Source organism: Bos indicus x Bos taurus, chromosome 7, assembly GCF_003369695.1.
Source record: "Bos indicus x Bos taurus breed Angus x Brahman F1 hybrid chromosome 7, Bos_hybrid_MaternalHap_v2.0, whole genome shotgun sequence".
NCBI classification, from domain to species: domain Eukaryota; kingdom Metazoa; phylum Chordata; class Mammalia; order Artiodactyla; family Bovidae; genus Bos; species Bos indicus x Bos taurus.
Window position 1 is genome coordinate 48,078,406 of NC_040082.1, and position 25,129 is coordinate 48,103,534.

General features: G+C 46.8%; 2 protein-coding genes across 3 annotated transcripts in view; one reads left to right on the forward strand and one right to left on the reverse strand.

Annotated features, from left to right (window-relative positions):
• FAT2 (FAT atypical cadherin 2) overlaps nt 1-24,036 on the forward strand; it is a 99,106-nt gene extending 75,070 nt beyond the window's left edge. Inside the window, exons 20-24 of the mRNA XM_027545907.1 lie at nt 9,516-9,661; nt 15,268-15,709; nt 18,787-18,940; nt 19,989-20,446; nt 22,091-24,036. Of these exons, the coding sequence (XP_027401708.1) occupies nt 9,516-9,661; nt 15,268-15,709; nt 18,787-18,940; nt 19,989-20,446; nt 22,091-22,623 (1,733 nt within the window). The 3' untranslated portion in view covers nt 22,624-24,036. The remainder of the gene's footprint in view (nt 1-9,515; nt 9,662-15,267; nt 15,710-18,786; nt 18,941-19,988; nt 20,447-22,090) is intronic.
• LOC113895134 (endogenous retrovirus group K member 25 Env polyprotein-like) lies at nt 459-8,533 on the reverse strand. Of its 2 annotated transcripts, none has more exons than XM_027545910.1 (2): nt 8,196-8,533; nt 459-2,723 (listed from the first exon to the last, which is right to left on the reverse strand). In XM_027545910.1, exon 2 carries the CDS (start codon nt 2,687-2,689, stop codon nt 548-550), a length of 2,142 nt encoding a protein of 713 aa, XP_027401711.1. In that variant the 5' UTR covers nt 2,690-2,723; nt 8,196-8,533; the 3' UTR covers nt 459-547. The 2 variants fall into 2 exon arrangements, with proteins under 2 accessions (XP_027401711.1, XP_027401709.1); XM_027545908.1 differs by having other exon boundaries at nt 8,165-8,533.
• Nucleotides 24,037-25,129: the final 1,093 nt, after the last annotated feature.

Below are 25,129 nucleotides of genomic sequence, written 5' to 3' on the forward strand. Positions count from 1 at the left end.
TACCTTAAGGGTCTAAAGTTGTTAACACCAAGGCCACTACTTATTTTTTTCTATATACCAACTATATTAATTAATATACTCCCAAGGACACAATACAGGGGATGTGGAAACTTGGCAGCAAGCATTAGCTCAACAATGAAATCTTCTACTAGTTCTATTCTAACAATTTCTAACTCCCCGAGAGGTTCTATACTATTTGAATATCTTAAGCTTCCCGTACCTCTCGCTGTTGGGAGGCTGTAAACAATCGTATGCGTAGCTGTAGGAGTCCGGGTATACCTGACAGGCAAGTTAGAGAGCCATCTGAGGGGTTTGGATTGAAACACTCCTAATATGCCCAGGAGGCTAATTAACTAGAGCTCTAAGTTGATTTCCTTCAGAGAAAGGTGATCAGGGATAGCCCCTCGTTAATGTCAGAGGAGTTGGTGAAAGTCGTAGAGTAGTAAAACAGACAGATTCTGGTTTTGGGGTAGATGCTCAAGCAGATCCAGGGGCCCCTCGAGTCCTGACTTGCCTTTGCATATTAGGCCTCTCCGCATGACCTTTGTCAAGGGTGGGAACTCCCGTGCTGGGTCCCGGCATCTCCCCCATTTTTATTTCTTAAGAAACCCGTATGCAATTCAGTCTCGAGCTTCTGAATGCTCTGTCGGAAAATTCTGACAATACAAGGAAGAATGAATATGATAAGCAGAATTATAGCGGCCACAGCAGCATAGTTAAAAATAGCAGACAGAAAGTACTTTCCTGAAACAAAGTTAGAGATTGTATGGAAGAAGTCACTTGCTACTCCTGAGGCAGTAAAATCTAAGTGAGAGCGTTCTATGGTTGTTATTTGACTGTGAAGTTTCCTTAAATCTAAACTAATGTCGGAGCTGTTCCAGACACCTAAAATATGATTTTTAATTTTTTGCCAGTCATAATCTGTCTCATTTACTTTCAGGGGTGTTACACAAATCCACCGATAGTCGGCATGACAGGACAGTGCCAATCTCACTTTTAAAGCCTGCAATTCATTTCCAATATGCAATATTGCTTCCTCTAGGGCATCTATCCTCATCTCCAGCTTCCTGAATATAGCTTCCTCTGTTGCCAATGCTAAAGAAACATTTTTGGACATAGCATCAACATATTGAGCAGTGTGTACTTGTTCAGTCAATGAAACTGCTGCCATATAAACAGAAGTAATTCCAGTTATTAAAGTTGCTATTCCCAGTAAAAGTAAGCCCGCTAACCGTCGTGATCGCATTAAATCCCGCACTTGTTGTATTACAGCAAGACCATAGTTATCATACCAATGTGTAGTTATAGTTACAGGCACCATAAGATAGGGTGGGCGTTGCAACACCACAAAAGAGCAAACATTATATTGAGGGGCCAAACAAGATGAGAGCATACATTGTTCACAAGTTACTATATTAGGTCCACCTGAATAATTCATGTGTATATTAAGTCTCTTGGAATCATTAGTGAAGAGAAAAACATAAGGCGAGGGTAGACAAGCTAAAATAGAGTAAGTAGAAATATTTTCTGGCCGGGTTAAGGTAATAGGGGCAGTAGCGGTAAGGGCCTTCCAAATTTCTGGTTGCCAATAAGTTCTGCCCTTAGCCGTATAAGACAGCATAGGAGGAACAAATTGATTACGATGCCATCTAGTGGCGCGTAATGGCCAAGGAACTGAATATTCTTTCCAATTGTCAAATCTCCCTTTAAATGCATCATCAATCATTGGATCCTGACCTGGATCCGGGTTGCTCCAGTCCTGAATGGTATAATTTCCTCCTGGTATTCTGTAGTCAATTCTAGAATTATAAGTACAAGATTTCCAAATCGGATATCCTGAATGACCATCTATAGTTTTCCATATGGCATCTGAAGGGGCAGCATTATGACAATTTGGATATTTTGGTGGAGATTTAAAACGCAGGGATTTATAGGGGTCAAGGATCCCAGGCATACGAGCCAGTAATACCCAAACTGACCGATATCTTAAGGATGGAGAATCTGTTATAATTGCTTTTTCAGAGGCTCCAATACATCCTTCTTTGGTAGGAGTAATATAGCTTCCTGTATGATCAAAAGGGAAGTTAAAACAAACAGGGAGATCATCTGTTAATCCCCTAAAGGTATAATTGAAATTAATAGGGTATTCCTCCTCTGTATAGAAAGTATAATGTCCTCCCAATAAATGAGGCTGGTTTGTGTGGACCCGTATAGGGGCATTGTTCCAAGTAACTACTTGGAAGGTTGGAGGATCTGGGAAGTATGCCCAATACTTTTCTGGAGCGGGAGAGGAGGCGCTTACCTGGCAAGATAGTAAGGCAAGCATAGCAATAAACACTCTCTCCGGAGAGACTGGAGAGCCCTGCAGGGAAGCTATCCCTTGTGCCTGGTGACAAAGCGTCTTAATCTGTCCCCAGGTAGGTATAGAGGCTTGTTGAGTGGCCCGCGTAGGACATCCCGGTGATTTCCTGTGGGGTAAAGAATTAGGGAGAACAATATCTCTTATACAGAGTTGTGACATCTGTCTGGTGGGTGGTTCCTCTTCCTGTTCATCCAGGATCTCTGGTGTCATTCGTCTAGAGATCAGCTGGGCTTCCCGTGTTGGCGGAGGGAGTGGAGGTAGAGGAGGTCCCTTCCTTTTTTGTGGTCGTGGCAGTGGAGGGACCAGATGCCTGGGGGGCTGTGACATGACGAATCAGTCTGTCTGGGATCCAAATTGCATCCTGTGGGAAAACACAAGCATATCCTCGGCCGCTAGTTAATAATGGGTTGGGACCCCTCCATTGTCCAGAGAGGAGATCCTTCCACTTCACCAACAGCTTTTTATTTTGTTCCGGACACCAATGAAGCATTGCAGTGGCTCCAGATGAATCAACATTCAGGTTATTTATTACAAAGAGAGCATGCTGCAGGATCTGATGGGGGGAACTATATTTAAATTCCCCTTCCTGTAATTTTTGAATTTGTATTTTTAATGTTTGACGTGCCCTTTCTACTATAGCTTGTCCTTGTGGATTATAGGGGATGCCTGTATTATGTTTTATATAAAACTTTATACAAAAATCCTGGAAAGGCTTAAAGTATAAGTAGGGGCATTATCAGTTTTTAAAGCCTTTGGCAGACCTAAATATGAAAAACAAGTAAAGAGATGTTGCACTACATCCTTATAGGCCTCTCCAGTACGAGCAGTTGCAATAATGACATGAGAAAAAGTATCTACAGTTACATGAACAAAAGACAATTTTCCAAATGAAGAGACATGAATTATATCCATCTGCCAGAGTACATTAGGTCTGAGACCACGAGGGTTAACTCCCATAGGTAAATTATTTACAGTAGTGGGACAATGTGAACAGGAGTGAACAATCTCTCGTGCAGATTCACGGGGAATCTGAAATTGATAATCTTAAGGCATTAGCATTTTGATGATGGAGTGAGTGAGGGGCTCGAGGCTCTTCAAAGGCAGGAGCCACTGTAACTTTAGTTAGTGAATCTGCCAAGTCATTTAAGGCATTCAAAGGTCCAGGCAATCCAGAATGAGCTTGCACGTAGCCAATAAAATATGATCTCGGTTTCGTTCCCAAATTTGCTGCTGTAGTTTAGTTAACAAGTGAAATATAGCAGTTTTGTTCTCTGGCAGAACCGCAGTCTCAATGTGTGGAAACAGCCTGACCACATACTGAGAGTCAGAGTAAAGGTTAAATTCCTCCTCTGCAAACATAACAAAAGCCTCTATAACAGCTGTGAGTTCAGCTCTTTGAGCTGAAGTTTCTTGTGTTTGCAAAACCTTATGCTGAACTCTTGTAACTATAGAAGCTCTGCCATTAGCTGACCCGTTAGTAAAGGCCATTTGAGTGCCTGGATTGGGGGAGTGTTTGCACCTAACAGGGAAAATAACTGGATGTTTAGATATAAAGTTTAGCAAAACATGTGAAGGTAAATGATGCAGAATTTGACCAAAATAATTTCCTATAGCAATCTGCCAATTTTCATCAAACATTAGAAGAGCATCAAGCTGTTCTTTATTATATGGAATTACAATTTCTGATGGCTCTTTACCAAATAACTCAATGCTCCACTTTCTCCCCTTTAATATTAAAGTAGCCACTAAACCCGGATAAGAAGCCACTACCTTTTTAGCTTGAGCGGGAAGATGGACCCACTCTAGGGGGCCGTTTGGCCATAAAACTCCCATAGGTGCAGTTGGGGTAGCCAGGCAAAGGAATTGCCAGGAGGCTGCTAATTCAATTCTTTTTACATAGCTATCAGATAAAGCCTTTTCTACTTTGTCTAGGGCTTCCTGAGCCTCAATAGTTAATTGCCTTTTTGAAGTTGGATCAGGATCACCATGCAGAATGTTAAAAAGAGGCTTTAGCTCAGCAGTGGTTAATTTTAAATAGGGCCTTATCCAATTAATAACACCTAAAAGTTTCTGATAATCATTTAAAGTAACAAGATGGACTTTTCTCAATTGTAAAGGGGCATGAGTCACTGTTTCAGAATTTATAACCCTTCCTAAATAAGTTATAGGTAGATTGGTTTGAATTTTCTCTGGGGCAATTTTTAAGCCTCTAGCTGACAGTGCCTGAGTCAAATCTTGGAGAGCAGTTTGCAAATGAGCTCTATCTGGATGAGCTATTAAAATACCATCCATGTAATGAATCATATATACTTGTTCATATTTAGCCCTAATATCTTCTATAGTGGCATTGACTAATTTTTGACATAGGGTAGGGCTATTTTTCATTCCCTGGGGTAACACTTTTCCATTGAAACCTTAAATAAGGCTGTTTAAAATTTTCTGATGGCAGACTAAAGGCAAATTGCTTTTTATCTTCAGCACTTATGGGAATGGTGAAAAAACAGTCTTGTAAATCAATTACAATAATATTATATCCCTCTGGAACAGCTACTAGGGAAGGGAACCCAGGTTGTAAGGCCCCCATGTCTTCCATAGTGGCATTAATAGCTCTTAGATCTTGTAAAAGTCGCTACTTGCCAGATTTTTTCTTAATGACAAAAATAGGAGTGTTCCAGGGGCTATTGGAGGGTTCAATATGTCCCAATTGCAGTTGTTCAGAGATTAACATCTTAGCTGCCAGTAATTTTTCTTTAGGCAGAGGCCATTGTTCTACCCACACTGGGTCTTGAGATTTCCATGTAATGGGGTCGGCAGCAAAAACAATGGCCTCCATTATAAATTTGGATACCCCAATCCTGTATGTTGCTGTCGAGGGGTTGGGCAGATCGGCTCAATTATTCCTTCCTGTTGTTTACATAGTCCTTTTGATGGATCATAGCCCATATCGAGCATTTGGGAGGTCACTTTTTCATCAGGACTAAAAAGTAGCACTCCCATTTGAGACAGCACATCCCTCCCCCATAGAGTAAAGGGGAGTGAAGTAACTACATGGGGTTGAAAAGTTCCACAGGTATCCTCAAACCGCCAGTCTAACATTTTTGCACTCTTAACTACTGCGGTGGCTCTCCCTATTCCCACCAAGTTGTTTTCAGTCGTGTGTGTTGGCCAGGAACTGGGCCAGTCTTTCCCAGAAATGCAGGAAACATCTGCTCCTGTATCTAACAGCCCCACAATAGACTTGCCAGTAACCAAGATAGTTTTCATAGGGCATTTCTGAGTAATCTCTGTCACCCAAAAGACCATATCACTGGATGTGAATCCTCTCTCTTGTCTCTCACTCTGAGTAACAGTGTGCCCTACAGCAGTGTGATAAGGCAAAAGTAAAAGTTGAGCTATTCTCTGTCCTTTATGAATTTGTATAGTTTTAATTGGGGGTGAATCATAATCTGAATTTCTCCTGTGTAATCTGAATCAATCACTCCAGAAACAATTATGAGTCCTTGCATGGCTAAGGAACTTCTGCCCAGTATAATTCCTACCAAACCTGTCGGTAATGGGCCTTTAACCCCTGTAGGGATTTTTATAGTAGGACTATCTGGTGTTAATATTGTTGAGGTGGTGGAACGGAGGTCCAGCCCTGCGCTGCCTGGGGTTGCTCTAATGAGCTCTGTGATGGGATGAAGGGTATGAATGGGTTCAAAGATGTTGCCCCAATTGCTGTCAGGGCCTGAGGCTGGCCCCTCAACCCGTTTCCCGACTGCTGGTCAGGAACTAGCAAGGTTCCATTTTTATGGAATTTTGATCTACAGTCTTTTACCCAGTGATATCCCTTCTGACAACGAGGACAAGGAGTCTTAGGGAGATTAGGAGTCATAGCCGTGGAGGCAGGATTCGGCAGATAAGAGTTAGCTGTTCTTTGGGGGCAGGCGCGCGTAAAGTGCCCCTCCTGGCCGCAAGAAAAGCAGGCTTTGGACAAGTCAGCATTCCGGCCTTGATTACTGAAATGACTCTTGGCGGGTTATTCTTGTTTGTAAAAAAGGATTGAACTGTCTGTTGATAAGAATTTCCCTTTATGGCCACAGCTATAGCAACGCCCTGCATCATTGCAGGTCCTACATGTGCACATTGCCTGATGTAATCTCCTACTTCCCCCAATTTTTTTTATAGGACGTAGGATAGCCTGGCAGGTAGAATTAGCATTTTCAAATGCTAGTTGTTTTATCAGTATTTCAGATGCCTCAGTACTAGAAATTACTCTGTTGATTCCCTCTATAAGTTGTGATACAAAGTCCTCATATGGCTCTTCTGGCCTTTGTTTAATGTTTGAAAAGGAAGAGGTTGATTCCTTTTCTTGAGGCAATAATCACCAGGCCCCAAGGGCGCAGGATGATACCTGTTCTAAAGTTTCTTTGCCTAGATCCATCTGATCCCCAAATGTTGCATAATCAATTCCTACCAACTTTTCTTTTACAATGTTGTTTCTTCCCTGTTTGAGGTTAGTGCTAGCCTGCTTTTGGGCAACATCCTCATATTCAGCTTTCCAAAGTATAAATTGCCCTCCAGATAAACAAGCCTTAACAATTGTTTTCCAATCATGAGGTGTCAGCCATCTAACCGCCAAGGCGTCTAATAATGTTAAAGTGTACGGGGCTGTAGCCCCATATAAGGCATAAGCCCGTTTGAGTTTTTTAATTAATTTCATTGGAAGAGGTTCCCAGAAAGGGACCTCTTCCCCCCCCCCCCCCTTTTCTGAAACACTACTGGAAAACAAGCCTCAAGGTGGGGATCAAATTCATCCTCGGGGCTAGAGAGGACCCTTCTCTGGGGAAGTTCTAGTGGAGGCCCCTCACCCCTATAGGGAGGAGGGGGCAAGCGGGGACTGAGGCATTCCCTGTTTTTCCTCTCCTGCTCTGGGGATCCTCTGCCTGTTTGATATTTAAATCTTATGGATGGTCTGATTGGGGATGTTTCCCCTCAGACTCATAGGAGCGGATGGTATGATTGAAGATATTTCCGTCAAGCTCCTAGGAGCGGATGGTCTGATTGGAGATGTTTCTCTTAGACTTTTAGGAGCGTCTTTAGCTAAAAAAGACCAATCCTCATCAGAATGGTATCAAGCTGCCATTTCCTCTAAATCTTCCTCATCCTGAGGGGAGAGCTGATCTTTCTTCTCATCCCTATCTTTTATTTACCCATCAGCAGTCATAGCAGCTAGCCATTCGTTTAGCTGCTGATAGCTAGGTATAGCTTCCTTTTCTTCACTTTCCTCTCATACATGCACCTTTTTTTCCTCACTTTCCTCTTTAACGTGAACCTTTCAGAATCAGGAGCAGGGTCTAAAGCATCTCTAATTATATTACATAAGGAAAAGGCATCAGAGGGCACCTTTTCCGGACCATGTTGACTATAACAAGTTTTTATCTGTTTACCTACCTTTTCCCAGAATCTAAGTTAACAGTGCCCTTTTCTGGAAACCAAGGACACTGCTCTTGTACAAAAGTGAAAAAGGATTGAACATTAGCTTTCTTGACTTTTATTCCTTTTTTTGCTTAACAATTGCAAAATTACTCCTATAAAAAGTTGTCATTCTTTTAATTCACTGTTACCCATGTCAGAAAATTTTTATCTTGTCTTAAATTGCAAGATTCAACACTTCAACACTGAAATCTTGTCTTATATTGCAAGATTCAACACTTCAACACTTCCCACTCCTACTCACCCTACCTATCTTATGCAGGGGGGTCTGCGACACCCTGAGTGGGGTCCTAGCCATCCGAAAACTGCACAATGGGGGAGACCTACCTTTGGATAGCCTGTTCCGGGCGCCACTTACCAGGGTCCAGCCCCGGTTGGATCCAGGGATATCCTCTGGAGGACGGCGTTGGCGAAAGGATAGCAAAGCGGAGAGACAGAGGCTTGACCTGACTGGTTTATGTGGGAAACCAATAAAGTTCGTGACACCGAACTTGCTCTGACCACAGAGGCCACAGGCGCCCTCTCGAATAGCTGAAGGTACCCCACCTTAGGCACCTTCTCGAGTGGGTCTTAGAAGCCCAGGCAAGTAAGTGGTCTCACAGAGCCCCCCGCTCCAAATCAGTCATCCTGAAGGAAGAACAGAGAAGAAAAGGAGAGAAAAGGAAACAAGAAAGAATGACATGGGGAGACCAAGCTTCGGTGAGCAAGGCCCGTAGCTTTATTTTCAAAGGGAGCTTATATACCTTAAGTTGTGCGTAGAGGATAATAGGGGGTGTAAAACCATGCAAAGTCAGCAGTCTTTGATCCTTATCGAGACCAGGCTTTCTTTTCTGCAAACTTATCATATACAAATGCTTTAGGTGATTTACATCATCTTCTGGCCAGAAGGCCTATTAACATTTTATGACTCTTTGTTCCGATAAAAGTTAGTTAACCAGAAAACATGTTTTTTCTAAGAGTAATTGTTTTAAAGTTTGGCGCCATCCTTCAAAAGTGTTAGATAAAGTTGCATTTCTACAGGGCAAAGGTGCAGTGGGCTTACAACAAGGAAAGAATTTATTACCTTAAGGGTCTAAAGTTGTTAACACCAAGGCCACTACTTATTTTTTCTATATACCAACTATATTAATTAATATACTCCCAAGGACACAATACAGGGGATGTGGAAACTTGGCAGCAAGCATTAGCTCAACAATGAAATCTTCTACTAGTTCTATTCTAACAATTTCTAACTCCCCGAGAGGTTCTATACTATTTGAATATCTTAAGCTTCCCGTACCTCTCGCTGTTGGGAGGCTGTAAACAATCGTATGCGTAGCTGTAGGAGTCCGGGTATACCTGTCAGGCAAGTTAGAGAGCCATCTGAGGGGTTTGGATTGAAACACTCCTAATATGCCCAGGAGGCTAATTAACTAGAGCTCTAAGTTGATTTCCTTCAGAGAAAGGTGATCAGGGATAGCCCCTCGTTAATGTCAGAGGAGTTGGTGAAAGTCATAGAGTAGTAAAACAGACAGATTCTGGTTTGGGGGTAGATGCTCAAGCAGATCCAGGGGCCCCTCGAGTCCTGACTCGCCTTTGCATATCAGGCCTCTCCGCATGACCTTTGTCAAGGGTGGGAACTCCCGTGCTGGCTCCCGGCAACTTGGTGTGGAGGTGACACCTTTGGTTGCTTTCACAGGTACTGCCGTGAGGTTCAGCGGTCAGAGTTTCGGGCGGTACCGTCTCCCGGAATTTCAGAACGGGCACATACACTTCCGCCTGAAAACACTCCAGTCACAGGCAATTCTCCTGTTCAGCAATAAGACAGTGCGTCTCTCCCTGAAGGTAAGGAACTGCCACCCTGAGAGATTTCCTGGGGGAATGCCAGGCTGGGGAGGTGGGGCAGTATGGGCGTGGCCAAGAAGGCAAACTTCTGCAAAGAAACCCTGCGTGGTTTACCATGAGCCTGGGTGTGACTCTCGAAGGTCAGAACACGAGACTTTCTAGTTACAATGGCCAAAACCCACCCCACTTGGGGATGCATCATGTCCTAGTACAACAGAGGTTGGGCTGTTCTGTGGGATGATAGAGAGCCTCTGAAGATAGAAAGAGAGATGCATGAGGCCACCTAGACCTGGCTGATGCTTTTATCACTTTTGCTGAGTAACAGACCCATGTTCCCCAAGATGGATTGGACCTGGGGGGCACTCAAGATGACAAAATCAGCATTAAGGTACATGGAATCATATGGAGGAAAATGAATTTCCTTTCTAAGGGTCTTTCAGTCCTTCTGATTATATCTGTAGAAAGTCTCAGAGTATCTGTCTGATTTTAACACCTCAATCACACATGTCCATCTCCCAAAGAGAAAGGAGACTTTGGCAGCTAGTTCGTGCTAAGTTGCTTCAGTTGTGTCTGACTCTTTGCAACCCTATAGACTGTAGCCCAGCAGGCTCTGCTGTCCACGGGACTCTCCAGGCAAAATACTAGAGTGGGTTGCCATGTCCTCTTCCAGGGAATCTTCCCTACCCAGGGATCGAACCCACTTCTTTTATGTCTCATGCATTGGCAGGCGGGTTCTTTACCTCTGCACCATCTGGGAAGCCCCATTTAGAATGTCTTAAATATTTATTTATTTTTACTGCACTGGGTCATCACTGATGCGCACATGCTTTCTCTAGTCGCAGCAAGTGGAAGCTATTATCTGGTTGTGGTGCTTGGGCTTCGCATTGTGGTGGCTTCTTGTGTTGCAGAGCATGGGCTCTAAGAACAGGGGTCAGTAGTTGTGTTGCTCTGCGGTGTGTGGGATCTTCCCACAGCGGGGATCTGTGTCCCTTGCACTGCAAGGCGGATTCTTCACCACTAGACCACCAGGGAAGCCCTAGTTGGAACTGAATTCATTTAGCAAATATTTATCAAGCATTACTATGCAACAGGCACTCTTCCAGGTGCTTGGGTCTTATCGGTGAAAAATATTAAAAAAAAAAAAAAACCCTCTTAGAGTTTTCATCCTATGGTGAGAAACTGACAGTAAACCTAGTAAATCATAAAATTACAGAATTTGTCTAAATGTGATAAGTGTTTGGGGTTAAAAGAAAAGAAAGGTTAAGGGGGAAAAGGAATGTGGGAAGTTACAATTTTAAATAAGGTGGTTAGGGAAGGTTTCATTGAGGGTCTAGTTATGTAGACCTCTGGGGGAACAGCATTCTAGGTAAAGGGAACAGTCATTGGTAGGAGATTGCTTGGCATGTTTAAAAACAGCTCAGATGTCAATATGGCTTGAGTGAAGTGAGCAGGGGAACAGTAGTAGCACAAGTTGAGGTCTGATACATAATCAGATGAGATGAGATCATATCTATAAAAAGTTCTCATGCTATTTAAGAACATTGGGTTTTATTCTGAGTAATGTAGGGGATGTTAAAGGTTTTGAGCAAAGAATTAAGATGTTTTGACATATGTGAAAAGGGTCCTCATGGCTACTGTGCTGAGAATAGACTTTAGAGGCACAAGGATGGAAGTGGAAAGACCCAGCCCAAAGGAAGTAATTCTGGTGAGAGATGATGGCAGTTTAGACCAGGGGAATGACAGTGGAACTGGGAAAAAAAAGAGTTCAGATGCTGGAGATATTTTGAAGGCAAAGACAGCAGGACCCCGGAGGAGCTGAATGAGGGCTAGGAGAGAAAACAAGGAGTAAGACGTTGACCTGGAGCAACCTGAAGGAATGGAGTTGCTGCCAACAGACCTAGCCAAGGATATGGATAGAGTAGACTGGGGAAGTGGAGGTGACCAGGAGTTCCATTTTGGACACATGAGCTTGAGATAACTATCAGACCTACTAGTGGAGCTGGACAAACAAAATCTAATGAGAAAGTTCTGGGCTGGAGGTGAAGATCCGAGATTCTTCAACATATATGTAGTATTGACAACCATGAAACTGGGGAGATCACCAAGGATTGCAGGTTAAAAATAGGGTACATCAAGGATTTATCCTTGAGATACTCCATTACTGAGAAGGCAAGAGAAGAGGAGAATCCAATAAAGGAGAATGAAAAGATGCAATTGGCGATGGTGAAGGAAAATGAACAGAGTATTGTATCTGGGAAGCCAGATAAAGGGTTTGTATTAATAAGGAAACAGTGGGGCTTCCCTGGTGGCTCAGTGGTAAAGAATCCATGCAGGAGACATGGGTTCAATCCCTGGTCTGGGGAAATCCCACATGCCTCAGAGCAACGAAGCCCAAGCACCACAACTATTGAGCCAATGTAGAGCCTGGGAGCCTCAACTACTCAACCCATGTGTCACAATTACTGAAGCCCACATGCCCTAGAGCCCAGTACTATGCAACAAGAGAAGTCACTGCAATGAGAAGCCCAACTATGGAAACCATGTATCACAACTACTGAAGCCCGCATGCCCTAGAGCCCAGTGCTATGCAACAAGAGAAGTCACTGCAATGAGAAGCCCAACTACGGAAACCATGTGTCACAATTACTGAAGCCTGCATGCCCTAGAGCCCAGTGCTATGCAACAAGAGAAGTCACTGCAATGAGAAGCCCATGCACTATAACTAGAGAGTAGCCCTCACTCTCTGCAACTAGAGAACAACTGTGTACAGCAACAAAGACTCAGCACAGACATAAATAAATAAATAAAATTATATACAAAAAGAGAAGGAAGCATTGAATGATCAGCTCAGTCATATTCTGCTAAGAGGTCAAATAAGATATGAAGTGGTATCAATCATTGGATTCGGCAACAAAGAGGATGCTGCATACTCTGACATCAGTGGTTTCTGTGTCGTGGTGTCATGGTGGGTAGGAGTGGAATTTTACTACAAAGCAAAAGCAAATAAAGAAAGTGCAATCTGGCAAGAGATGTGGGTTCAATAAAACTTTTTTTTCTTTTTTAAGATTAGAGCAATAGGGACTTCCATGGTGGTCCAGTGGAGAAGACTCTATGCTCCCAAAACAGGGGACCCAGGTTTGATCACTGGTCAGGGAATTAGATCCCACATGCCAGAGCTAAGACGTTCTTATGCCTCAAGTAAAGATCCCACATGCTGCAACAAAGATCAAAGACCTTGCATGTCACAACTAAGACCTTGCAAATAAATAAATACATAAATATATATATATATATATATATATATATATTTTTAAAGATTAGAGCAATAACAGCACGTCTATATGATGACTGGAATGATCCAGTAGAGAATGAACAAAGATATAGGAAGGAGAAAGGATAGTCAGTGGTCTCTTGTCCAATATATAGGAGGTTAAGAAGGGTAGGGTGGGATCTAGTGCACGAATAGAGAGATTGGCTTTGGACAACATGGACAGATGTGATGGTGACCGTGCCTATAACTTCCCATCTGGTTGCTGAGAGCAAGGATGGGGAGAGAGGCATTAAGGGTCTAAGGAGAGAAGTTGTGAAAATAGTCATCTGGGAGAGTGAGGGGACTAAACAAGACAGTAGAAGTGTTGGCCGCTCAGTCTTGTCCGACTCTTTGCAAAACCATGGACTGTGGCTCACCTGGCTCCTCTGTCCATGGAATTCTCCAGGCAAGAATATGGAGTGGGTGGCCATTCTCTTCTCCAGGAGATCTTCCCAACCCAGGGATTGAACCTGGGTCTCCTGCATTGCAGGTGGATTCTTTACTGTCTGAGCCAACAGGGGAGCCCAACCAAGACAGTACAATTGTACAATTGTTGGGCAGTACGAAGGACACATTTGTGGCCATGAAATTAAAGGGAGACCAATACGCAAAGGCTGTGTGTTACTCCGTAGCCACGTTCAGCTCCATGATTGCTATACAGAGTAGAGGGAAAGTTGAGTTTTACCTGATTTGTGTATTTGCCAAGTGAGATCTACCAAGTGAAAAAGGGAAAAGAATTTGTCTATGGACTTTAAGCTTGATAAGGTGAGGAATGAGGACATGAAAGAAGGGAGAAACAGTGAAAAAATGGAGGGATCAATGGAGTTGTGGTCTTTAGTAAGTGAAAGCAGTGATTTAATAACAATGCTTTGTATAAGATGTACTTATTTAAAAATTTTTTTAATTGAACAATAATTGCTTTACAGAATTTTGTGGTTTCCTGTCATACATCAACAAGAATCACCCATAGGTACACCCATGTCCCCTCCCTCCAGGGCCTCCCTCCCATCTCCCTTCCCATCCCACTATTTAGCCTGTCACAGAGCCCCTGTTTGAGTTCCCTGAGTCACACAGCAAATTCCCATTGGCTATCTATTTTACATATGGTATTGTAATTTTCTATGTTAGTCTCTCCATACATAAGATATACTTATTTTTGACATTCTCTTTCCTCAGTGGCAAGTTATATTGGTTTTCCATTTGCTGTAATAATACTAAGTGTTCTTTTTAAAAAAGGTATGTGTAGTATTCAACCAGGGCAAAAATTGGCAAGATTGTGTACAAATGGCCAGTCTCTAGAAAACACTGGGTAAGATCTTCACATTTCACCCGGAGGAAGCTCTACTTAATCCAGCTCTACTTAATAGTTTCACTTTGTTGCTGTTGTTGCTCAGTTGCTAAGTTGTGTCCAGCTCTTGGTGACCCCATGAACTGCAGCACACCACCCTTCCCTGTCCTTCACTCTCTCCCAGAGTTTGCTCAAACTCATGTCCATTGAGTTGATAATGCCATCCAACCATCTCATCCTCTGTCATCCCCGTCTCCTCCTGCCTTCAATCTTCCCCAGTATCAGTGTCTTTTCCAGTGAGTTGGCTCTTCGCATCATGTGGCCAAAGAATTAGAGCTTCAACTTCAGCATTGTCCTTCCAGTGAATATTCAGGGTTGATTTCCTTTGGGATTGACTGGTTTGATCTCCCTGCAGTCCAAGGGACTCTCAAGAGTCTTCTCTAGCACCACAGTCCGAAAGCATCAATCCTTCAGTGCTCAGCATTCTTTATGGTCCAGCTCTCACATCCATACGTGACTACTGGAAAAACCATAGCTTTGACTATATGCACCTTTGTCAGCTTGTGGATCCCCTGAAATCATCTTTGAGATCCACTTCAAGAAGTGTTGAACTGTTGCATAAGTGGGGGTGAAAGGGAGGTTTTTGGTTTCCCTGAAGGCTTAGGAGAGTAGAACACTGGAGAGGCCTATGAAGAAGAATCCAAAAGACAGGGGCTGGCAAGATGTCTCTGGGCCTCAGTTTCCTCATCTGTGAAATGGACAGACATGTCCCCTACCAGGACATTCCTTGGAGAACAGCAAGGGCCAAATGAGGCCATAAATGGAAGTGCACTTTGAGGGCCTTTATGCTCTACAAATACAATGTCTGGAAAAAATACAGCCTTGAAAAATCACTACCCCTTCTACCTGTAAAAATACACGAACATTTTTTGCACTAGCAGCTTCTGAGCAAAGGTTTCTCTAAGCACCTCTTGGTTTTGCTGATGGTCATCTGGGTTTTCTTTACAGCTGGTCAATGGAGTGCTCCAGCTGGAATACCACTGCCCAGGTGGCTTCTATGGAAATCTTTCCTCCCGGTTGCACGTGAATGACCATGAGTGGCACTCTGTTCTGGTGGAGGAGATGGACACTTCCGTCCGCCTGTTGGTTGACAGTGCAAGCAGCACCTCCCTCAAGCTCCCAGAGAACTGCCGGGGTCTGAAGCCTGAAAGGGACCTCTTTCTGGGTGGCCTCGTCCACTCGCATTCTTCCCCAAATGTCTCCCAGGGCTTTGAAGGCTGCCTGGATGCTGTTGTGATCAACAGAGAGGTGCTGGAGCTGCTGGTCCATGGCAAGAAGGCGGCCGGTTTGCTGGAGAGGCGGGCCCTCACCGAGTGCTGCTTCCCCAGTGACCAGTGCGGCCAGAACCCGTGTCTCAACGGTGGGAAGTGCTCGCAGACTGGTGGGGCAGGTAAGGCTGTGGCTGACCCCGAGGCTTATCCCAGGAGACTCTGCAGAGGACCCTGACATGCTGAACTAGCAATCGTGGATCACTGTAGAGTTGACTGAGCATATTTCTCCAACACAGCCCCATGAGGGAGAGAGGGGAAAGGGAAGTAAAGCTCTGTTTTACTGCTCAAGAAACCACTGTGCTACGGAAGGGATACCTGGAAAGGTAAGGGAACTCAGACAAGGTCATAGGGCTGAAGTTTGAGACAGGCTCAGGGTGCAGATCTCAGTGGAGATAATTCCTCCCTTTCCTTTACTGTCTGGTGAGTTGGGATTGGCTAGGTTTACACTGGAGAAGGCATGACTGAGCGACTTCACTTTCACTTTTCACTTTCATGCATTGGAGAAGGAAATGGCAACCCACTCCAGCGTTCTTGCCTGGAGAATCCCAGGGATGGGGGAGCCTGGTGGGCTGCTGTCTATGGGGTCGCACAGAGTCGGACACGACTGAAGTGACTTAGCAGCAGCAGGTTTACACCAGGGGAGGCCAAGAGTCTTCTTTCTTCTTCAACAAGAACTATCTTTCTACTTTTTTTCTGGATGGGGGAAGGGGGTGAATAAGAACCTCCATATAGAAGGCTGAAGTCAACACATCTGTGTCATCATTGGTCCATGCTAAGTTTCTCTTTCTTACTGCCCTTTATACTCCACTGCCTTTTCCCTTCCCCAAACTCATAGGTAAACATTTAAAGTGGGGTTTTTTTTTGGCCATACTGGCACCCCACTCCAGTACTCTTGCCTGGCAAATCCCATGGATGGAGGAGCCTGGTAGGCTGCAGTCCATGGGGTTGCTAAGAGTCGGACACGACTGAGCAACTTCACGTTCACTTTTCACTTTCATGCATTGGAGAAGGAAATGGCAACCCACTCCAGTGTTCTTGCCTGAAGAATCCCAGGGACGGGGGAGCCTGGTGGGCTGCTGTCTTTGGGGTCGCACAGAGTTGGACACGACTGAAGCGACTTAGCAGCAGCAGCAGCAGCACAGTATATGGATCTTGGTTTCCTGACCAGGGATCAAACCCTCACCCCTCAGTGGACGCATGGAATCTTAACCACTGGACCACCAGGGAGATCCCTAAAGTTTTTAAAAGTATCCTTTCAACATGCATGAACTATATTTCACATGCTTGAATTTTTACACTCTTCCATCCACACTGCCACAAGTAATTCTTTTTTCTAATATTTTTTTAATTGGAGGATAATTTCTTTACAATGTTGCATTGGTTTCTGCCATACATCAACATGAATCAGCCATAGGCATATATATGTATGTCTCCTCCCTCTTGAACCTCCCTCCTACTGCTTTTAATTTCGGCTCAATTTGCCAAGGTGTGCATGTGCTTATCTTTCCCCTCTCCACTTTCCTAGCAATGGACATCCCACTTCCATCAACAGGGCTGCACTGAACATCCTTCCATGTCATCTTATGAACCTACATGAGAACTTTCACACATACACACACATGAAATTCACAAACCCAGAGTATACCAACACTTTGACTAAGTCAGGTCAGATTGCTGACCAGCATGGCTGCAGCAGTCTGTACTTCCACCAGCAAGTGCGTGGGGTTCCTAAGCACCTGTATCCCTGTCAACACTTGGCAGTCTCCCGTTTTCTAATGTTTGCCTGACTGATAATACTGTCATTTCTACCTGAGCTATCCAAGGAGTCCATCACTTCTGTGTCCCCACTGCCATGAGTCTGACCCCAGCCCTCATCACCTCTCATCTTCTCCTCTGCACCAGCCACCTCCTTGCTCTCCTGCTTCTGTCCCTCCACTAGCATCTTCCAGCAAGACACCAGAGCCATCCTTACACAGTGCAGATCTGAGCACATCACTTTCCTGCTCAGACCCTAGTGGTGGCTTCCCCTTGCTGTTCAGCTGCTGCTGCTGCTGCTGCTGCTAAGTCGCTTCAGTCGTGTCCAACTCTGTGTGACCCCATAGATGGCAGCCCACCAGGCTCCCCCGTCTCTAGGGTTCTCCAGGCAAGAACACTGGAGTGGGTTGCCATTTCCTTCTCCAATGCATGAAAGTGATAAGTGAAAGTGAAGTCATTCAGTCGTGTCCAACCCTTTGTGATCCCATGGACTGCAGCCTACCAGGCTCCACCATCCATGGGATTTTTCCAGGCAAGAGTACTGGAGTGGGGTGCCATTGATGGAATCCCAATTTCTTACTCCTGCCTATGGCTCCTATGCACTGGACCTTTCACCTGCCAGCCCTCCTGCTCCCACTCTCCCCTCTGCTCCCTAGGCTCACCCCTGCCCTGACCCCTGGTGATATGTCATGCCCTCTCCTCTGAGTCTTTGCACACATTCTCCTTTGCTTAAAGCATCTTCCTCTCTTTTTGCCTGGCGAATTTTTACTCATCCTTCAGGTCTGAACTAAAATACCACCTCCTCCAAGAAACCTCCCCTGGTCCCTAGTTTAGGCTAGTTTCCTCCCCTAACACTTCCTTTCAATGACACGAATTTTTATAATAATTACTAATATACTGATATGATATATAACTGTCTCAGTTTGACGACCCCCCCGCCCCCCCAAGTTTCCATTTGCTTGCGGTGTAACTCTGAGCCAGTGTCATACATTCCCAGGCCTCACTTCCTGGCCAGCCATCAACTTCCACCTGTCCCCAGGTGCAAGGACAATAATAGTAACTAATGTTGAGGACCATAACAGCAACCAATCTCAGAGCCAACGGGTGGGTCAGATGAGCTAATACATGAAGATGCTTAGAACAGTGACTACACTGAATAGCATTGTCCTGGATGACAGTGACGATACCCATTCATATCTGTTAGATGAATGTTCCCTGTAGGCTGTAAGTTGTTTGAGGGCAGGGATCAAGTCTTCTTGCCCAGCTGAGCACCACTGCCCAACACAGAGCACATGGCAGAGGGGAGCGTTCAGTAGCCAAGTGTGGACCCTGGGATCTGCAAACACTCAAGGTCCCCCTCCATCCTGGGGGCTCAGTCCACCTGCAGTTGCTGGACCACGAGGCCAGTATGTCCTCTCGCCTCCCTGCCCTTTCCTCCCAGGATATATCTGCGTGTGCCGCCCACAGTTTGCCGGGAGGCACTGCGAACAAAGAAAGGAGAACTGCACCTCGACTCCCTGCCTGGAAGGTGGAACTTGCATCTCCTCCCCCGAGGGAGCCCCCTGTATCTGCCCTCACCCCTACACAGGAGACAGGTAAGCACAGGAGAGGCCCCCGGCTGTGGGCTCCTCTCCCTGAGGTTGGCAGCACCTCTGCCCTCTGAGCCCTAAAGAGGCCAGTGGGCAGCCAGGGGCCAAGTAATCCAGTGACCTGGCCTCTTGGACTTTTGCAGGGGTCAGGCCTCCTTCCTCCCACCACCTGCATCAAGAGCACCCTGGGAGGAGAGGTGCTAGCTATACAGACAGATCGCCCAAGCCCTCTGCTGAACCTAGTGGACTGGACTCACCAGGCTGGGGCCCAGGAATCTACCTCATACCAGCTCCTCAGGCATTTCCTGTCTTTGCTGAAGTCTGAAAATGCTCAAGTTCTTATTCTCTTGCTCTGGCCCCTGACTTTTCAGAAAGTGGCCCGGGGGCAATGATTCCCCTTGGGACAGGCTCCACTGTGGATTCATGCCCCACCACTACCTACCTGTACCTTATGTAATGCTGCCCTGGGGTTGCCAGGGAAGGAGAATCCCCCACGATAATCCTAGACACAAAGAGGCTTCTGGCAATTCACTGGTTTTACGAATTCCCAACTTGGAAACCTTTAAAAATCATGAGGGAGGCTTATGAAAAATAAAAATTCCTGGAACAATTAAATTGGAATCTCCAAGGAAGGAGGCCTGGGATTCTATTTATAACACGCTCCCAAGGGACCCTCCATCCTGTTGTCAGGGTGTATGTAAGAGATCCAGTGGTGTGGTCCACCCACCCATTTTACAGGTGGTGAAACTGAGACCCAGAGAAGGAAAGGGCTTGTCCAAGAGTCTCCCATATGTTTATCTTAAAGTCCTTTCTCTCAGCACCCGGTCAGGGAGCTAAGATCCCACATGCCACGGGGCAACTAAACTCGCGGGCTGCAGCTACTAAGCCCGAGCGCTTCAGAGCCCGCCTGCTACAAGTAGAGAATCTGTGAATTGCAAAGAAAGATCCTGCATCCTGCAACTCAGACTCAATAAAGCCAAATAAATAATAAATTAAGAGGGGACATGGAAAGGCCTATATAGTGACTGGGTCCTCTACTTCTCTGTCCCTGCAGGTGTGAAATGGAGGCCAGGGGCTGCTCAGAAGGACACTGCCTCGTCACCCCTGAGATCACAAGGGGGGACTGGGGACAGCAGGAGATTCTGATCATCATAGTGGCCCTGCTGGTCATCGTCGTCATCTCCACGGTGCTTCTCTTCTACTGCCGCCGTTGCAAGTCACACAAGCCTGTGGCCATGGAGGACCCAGATCTCCTGGCCAGGAGTGTGGGTGTTGACACCCAAGCCATGCCTGCCATTGAGCTCAACCCCCTGAGCACCAGCTCCTGCAACAACCTGAACCAAACGGAGCCAGGCAAGACCTCGGCTCCAAATGAACTTGGCACTTTTGGACCCAGCTCTAAGCAACGGCCCATGGTCTGCAGTGTTCCTCCCAGACTCCCGCCAGCTGCGGTCTCTTCCCACCCTGACAGTGAGGCCATCATTAAGAGGAGATGGTCCGGCGAGGAGATGGGTCAGTATAGCCACAGGCTGCTAGCCTCTGGGATTGATGGGACAGGGCAGTAGATGGAAACACTCCATTATCTGAGACATGAGTGTTTTCAGCCACCATCCAGTCCACGAAGGGATGTGGTCAAGGTCAGGGTGCACTGGATGTGACTTCATCCTCGGGGTTACATTCGCAGAGGTGTCCAGCCATCGGGAATTACCTTGAATGGATGGGGAAATCGGTGTCTTTCGGAATGTGGCACGACCCACGAGGCTTCCTCTCTAGTTTCAATGCGAGACCTGCCTCCTCCTGAGGTGCAACGGGAAGGTGGGATCCCTTTCCAGACAAAGTAGGGGAATCGCCCCTCAGGTCGAGATCAGGAGGGGAGAAGGGGCTCAGATTAAGTTGTGCGGGAAAACTCGGTGTTCCTCTCAAGTGAGACCCGTGTGTCGGGGAACTTTTTGACTTGCATCAAGGCTGTCAAGTACAGTTTTGAATTTCAAGAAATTCGGTGCACTAGTGGGCTGGACCAGACTCCAGGCCTCTGGACTCAAGAGTCTATGCCTCGTTCCACTGAACTGTGATCCACTCCTCTAAATTCCAAGTCACTCCACAGGACTGACGTCCATGGCAGAAACCCACAGACCCTGGATAGGGGTGGGGAGGATCCATGGGGTTAAAAGGAAGCTTCTGTACATATTTACTTGGGTTTCCCTGATGGCTCAGCTGGTAAAGAATCCGCCTACAATGCAGGAGACCTGGGTTTGATCCCTGGGTTGGGAAGATTGCCTAGAGAAGGGAAAGGCTACCCACTCTAGTATTCTGGCCTGGAGAATTCCATGGACTGTATAGTTGATGGGGTTGCAAAGAGTCGGACACGACTGAGTGACTTTAACTCACTTACATGTATATTTACACTTTTCTGGAAAGGGAGAGAGAGAGGCAGTTGTCTAGTTGGCTGGCCACCCAGTCTAGAGGTACAGCAGCCTTGAGCCAGACCTGGCTCACTCCGAGGAGGGATCTTCACCCTCCTCTCATTTTCAGCTCAACAGGAGGTGAATTTGTAAAGTACTTTATGTTTCTAGGCTTACTTACTAATAGTTCAACAGTTATTGGCATTAACTATCTGCCATTAGGGTAACTGGGACCCATATAGACACAGTGACTTGTAGCTCTCCCAACTCTTCAGGACCAGGGATAGAGGCAGGTCCAAGGATGCCTGATCACCAAGCTTCCAAGCCACGTCTCATGTAATCACTCCCTGTAATAGACACCACCACATCTCCTAGTCCAAAAGACATGTTTGTTTCCTTCAATTAAGGAGACAAAACTCACCAGTAGGATTTTGATGGAGCTGCTGTCTCCAGCAATGGGAGTTGGCTGCATGGAGCCGTTCAGATTCTTCCCTTATTCACTGACCTTTGAAGCAGTGGCACAGATTTGCAAAATGGGCTGGCTTTGAGTTAAACCTCTGGCTTTCAACTTGGCCCCACTGGATTCTAGATATTAATTTAAGCTGCCAGAGACAACACACACAGATGGGCCACATGCCCACTGACTCCTTGGCTCCTCTCTGCCACGCGCTAAGTCATGTACATTAGCTCTAAGGCCAGCTGGAACCTTCACCAGGGAAACTCAGAGCTCACTCTATCATGTGTTCCCTTTCAGTGTACCCAGGCGGAGCCACGGTCTGGCCCCCAACGTACTCCGGGAAGGAACGCTGGGAATACCCCCACTCCGAAGTCACCCCTGGCCCAGTGCCACCGTCGCCTCACTGCCACCAGAATCCAGCCGTGATGCCGGACCCCAGTGGCCTCTACGGGGGTTTCCCCTTCCCACTGGAGCTGGAAAACAAGCGAGCACCTCTCCCACCCCGTTACAGCAACCAGAACCTGGAAGATCTGATTCCCCCGCGGCCCCCCAGTCCCCGGGAGCACCTGCCGGCTCCCTGTCTCAACGAGTACACGGCCATCAGCTACTACCACTCGCAGTTCCGGCAGGGAGGGGGAGGGCCCTGCCTGGCAGAAGGGGGCTACAAGGGGGTGAGCATGCGCCTCAGCCGGGCCGGGCCCTCTTATGCCGACTGTGAGGTGGGGGGTGGGCACCCCCTGGGCCGGGGCCAGCCCCAGGCCCCCCCCAACTATGAGGGCTCTGACATGGTGGAGAGTGATTATGGGAGCTGTGAGGAGGTCATGTTCTAGCTATCCTCAGAGGGAGGCAGGCAGGAGGCTGAGGACCGGACACCTCCCCCCCAACTGGTGGGGAATGAATTGAGCATGGCTGGGAAAGAGGGAGGGAAGCCCCCATACCCAGTCCAAGCTGCCAAATCTTGAAATGTGCTCTTGCAGACCCCAGCTGCTCCCTGAGGATGGAGGGAAGCTGAGGGTAGAGCTCTAGACACAGCGCACCAGGGCCCCCCGCAGAAAGGGGGTGCCCAGAGCCGTTACCCTGGAAACCCAGGAAAAACTGACTCCTGGGATAGGCAAGAGGCAGTGGGCCCCTCTGATGGTCCCCAGGGATTCAGAGCCTGAACTAGTGGGCCGACCCTGATGGGCACACTCTTAGACCTGCCCACAGCTGCGCTCTGCAGGCCATGGCGGGCCTGTGCCTCACAGGCAAGCACCACATCTGCTGTAGAGACAAGGTCCAAGGTCACAAACCCTGCGGGGCAACAGGGGCTCTGCAAGGGGCTGAGAGGTGAGCAGCAGGTGAACAGCTACCACATGTCACCTGTGCACCCTGCCTGCCAGGCATCGGAGGTAAGATGATGAACCTCGATGACGAAGGTTCCGCAGGGGCATCATTTGGCCTCAGTCTCCTGGTGGTCCCACTCCTCTAATCTAACTCCAAGCACCTTGTCCGTCCTTTTCTAAGTCACGTGACTTTCTACCAGCCAGGGTTTGCCAGGATCTGTGCAGCCCTGAACCATCTTTGTTAAAGAATTCAGACCTCATGAAACTCTGGGCTCTTCAGCCCAAGTTTCGCAAGCACTTTGGGCCAAAGGCAAGAAGGGCACGATTCTTCATTTTTGAAATAATTCTTAGGCACTTTTCAACCTTGCTGTCTGGATGAGCTGCCCCATAGGGACTCAATGTCCTCCCTAGACACAAGGAAGTCAACTCCTGCGCAGGGAAGGGTGGCAGCAGGGAGTCAGACACCAGGAGGGTCCTCTCCTGCCCCTCTGTCTCAGAGACCTGCCAGTCCAAGGATTACCTGCAGTGACTCAACCCTATGCATGGAGGGTCAGTATGGGTGCATGTCTGCACACATGGGAGTCCATGTATAGTACATGTGCACACATGTACAGAATGTATGTAGCCAGGAGTGGGAGGGCCCAGAGGCTTCTGGTGGCCTGGCCACTCCTTCCTCTGCCACTCTGGTCCACTGCTTTTTCATGTGTGTTGTTTGGGAGACAAAAGTAAAAAGGAAGAGAAATGGTGACTCTTACCCACAAGGCTGCTGCTTACAGCTAGAGGGAGCTGTGTGGGTGAGAGGGTGTCTGTGTGTGTGGTTCACGGCTGTGCGGGCGACTGTGAGAGTGAGTGATGGGGTGCCTGGTTTCATTGCTCATCTGTTGTTGTTTTTTAACAATAAAATATCTTTTTTTACTGTTATTTTCTTTGTCACCTAGGCTGTTTGGGATTGGGTCAGGGGAAGGTCACAGGGGTCTACTGGCCATTCCAAGCTAAGGTTCATGGAGTCTGGGGGTTGGAAGGGACCCCACAGGTCACTAAGCACCATGATTCCCTTGAAAACCGGCTAACCTGCAGATCCCTGAGTTCCACCCACACATACAAAATCAGAACCTCTAGGGGTGGGGCCTAGGACACTGGAAAACCGCCTCTAGTTCTGACACAGCGGGGCACAGTGAGAGGACAAGTCTGCTAAGGAGCGAATGAATGAAAGGCCCAGGACAAGACTTCAGGACTGCTGACCTCTGGCCAGCACCCTTGGCACCACAGAGCAGTGGCCAGGCTGAGGGGATTTACATCACAGGTCTTGGGAGGCCAGTCCCCTGCTGCCCAGAGTCACCTGTGGCCACAGCTCCACAGCTCACCTTGAGGCCCAGCTGGATGTGAATGTCACCAGGCAACCTGGTCCGTGCAGGCCTTGCCGGTCCGTCACTGAGACTGGAGGGTCTAGTCCCTGCTGCCCAGCTCCCAGTGCAGGTAAGCAGAGAAGGCATGCACATGGGTGGTACCACAGCAGACAGTGGCTCAGGGGTCCAATGGGCTCGGTTCCAAACCGGCTCTGCCGCACCATAACGTGGCCTCAGGCAGGTACGACCGGGCCTCTCACTGGTCAGTAAAATGAAGAGTAAGTAATACCCCTATTCTGAGAGATAAGTTCAAAGAGCTGATAGCAGCATAAACAATAAATGGTGACCCTTATGCTAGGGAACAATACCAGGTATAGTATGCAGATAGGATTAGCTTATCAGAATGGTGCAGGAAACCACAAAGAATCTAGTCCAGTGGCGCCCAAATTTCTGTTGCTTTTTGATTTTACTTTTATGATTTTGATCCTGATAAAATGACACCTGTTCTATTGTTTACTTAATATTTTTCTTTTAGTGTATTTAGATTTTTAAAACTATTTTTATTCACCTTCAAAGGATAGGGCTTCCCTTGTGGCTCAGCTGGTAAAGAATCCACCTGCAATGTGGGAGACCTGGGTTCGATCCCTGGGTTGGGAAGATTCCCTGGA

Bases quoted from the DNA above. Each gene is read 5' to 3' on its own strand.
- LOC113895134 (XM_027545910.1), bottom strand. From the start codon at position 2,689: ATGTCACAGCCCCCCAGGCATCTGGTCCCTCCACTGCCACGACCACAA.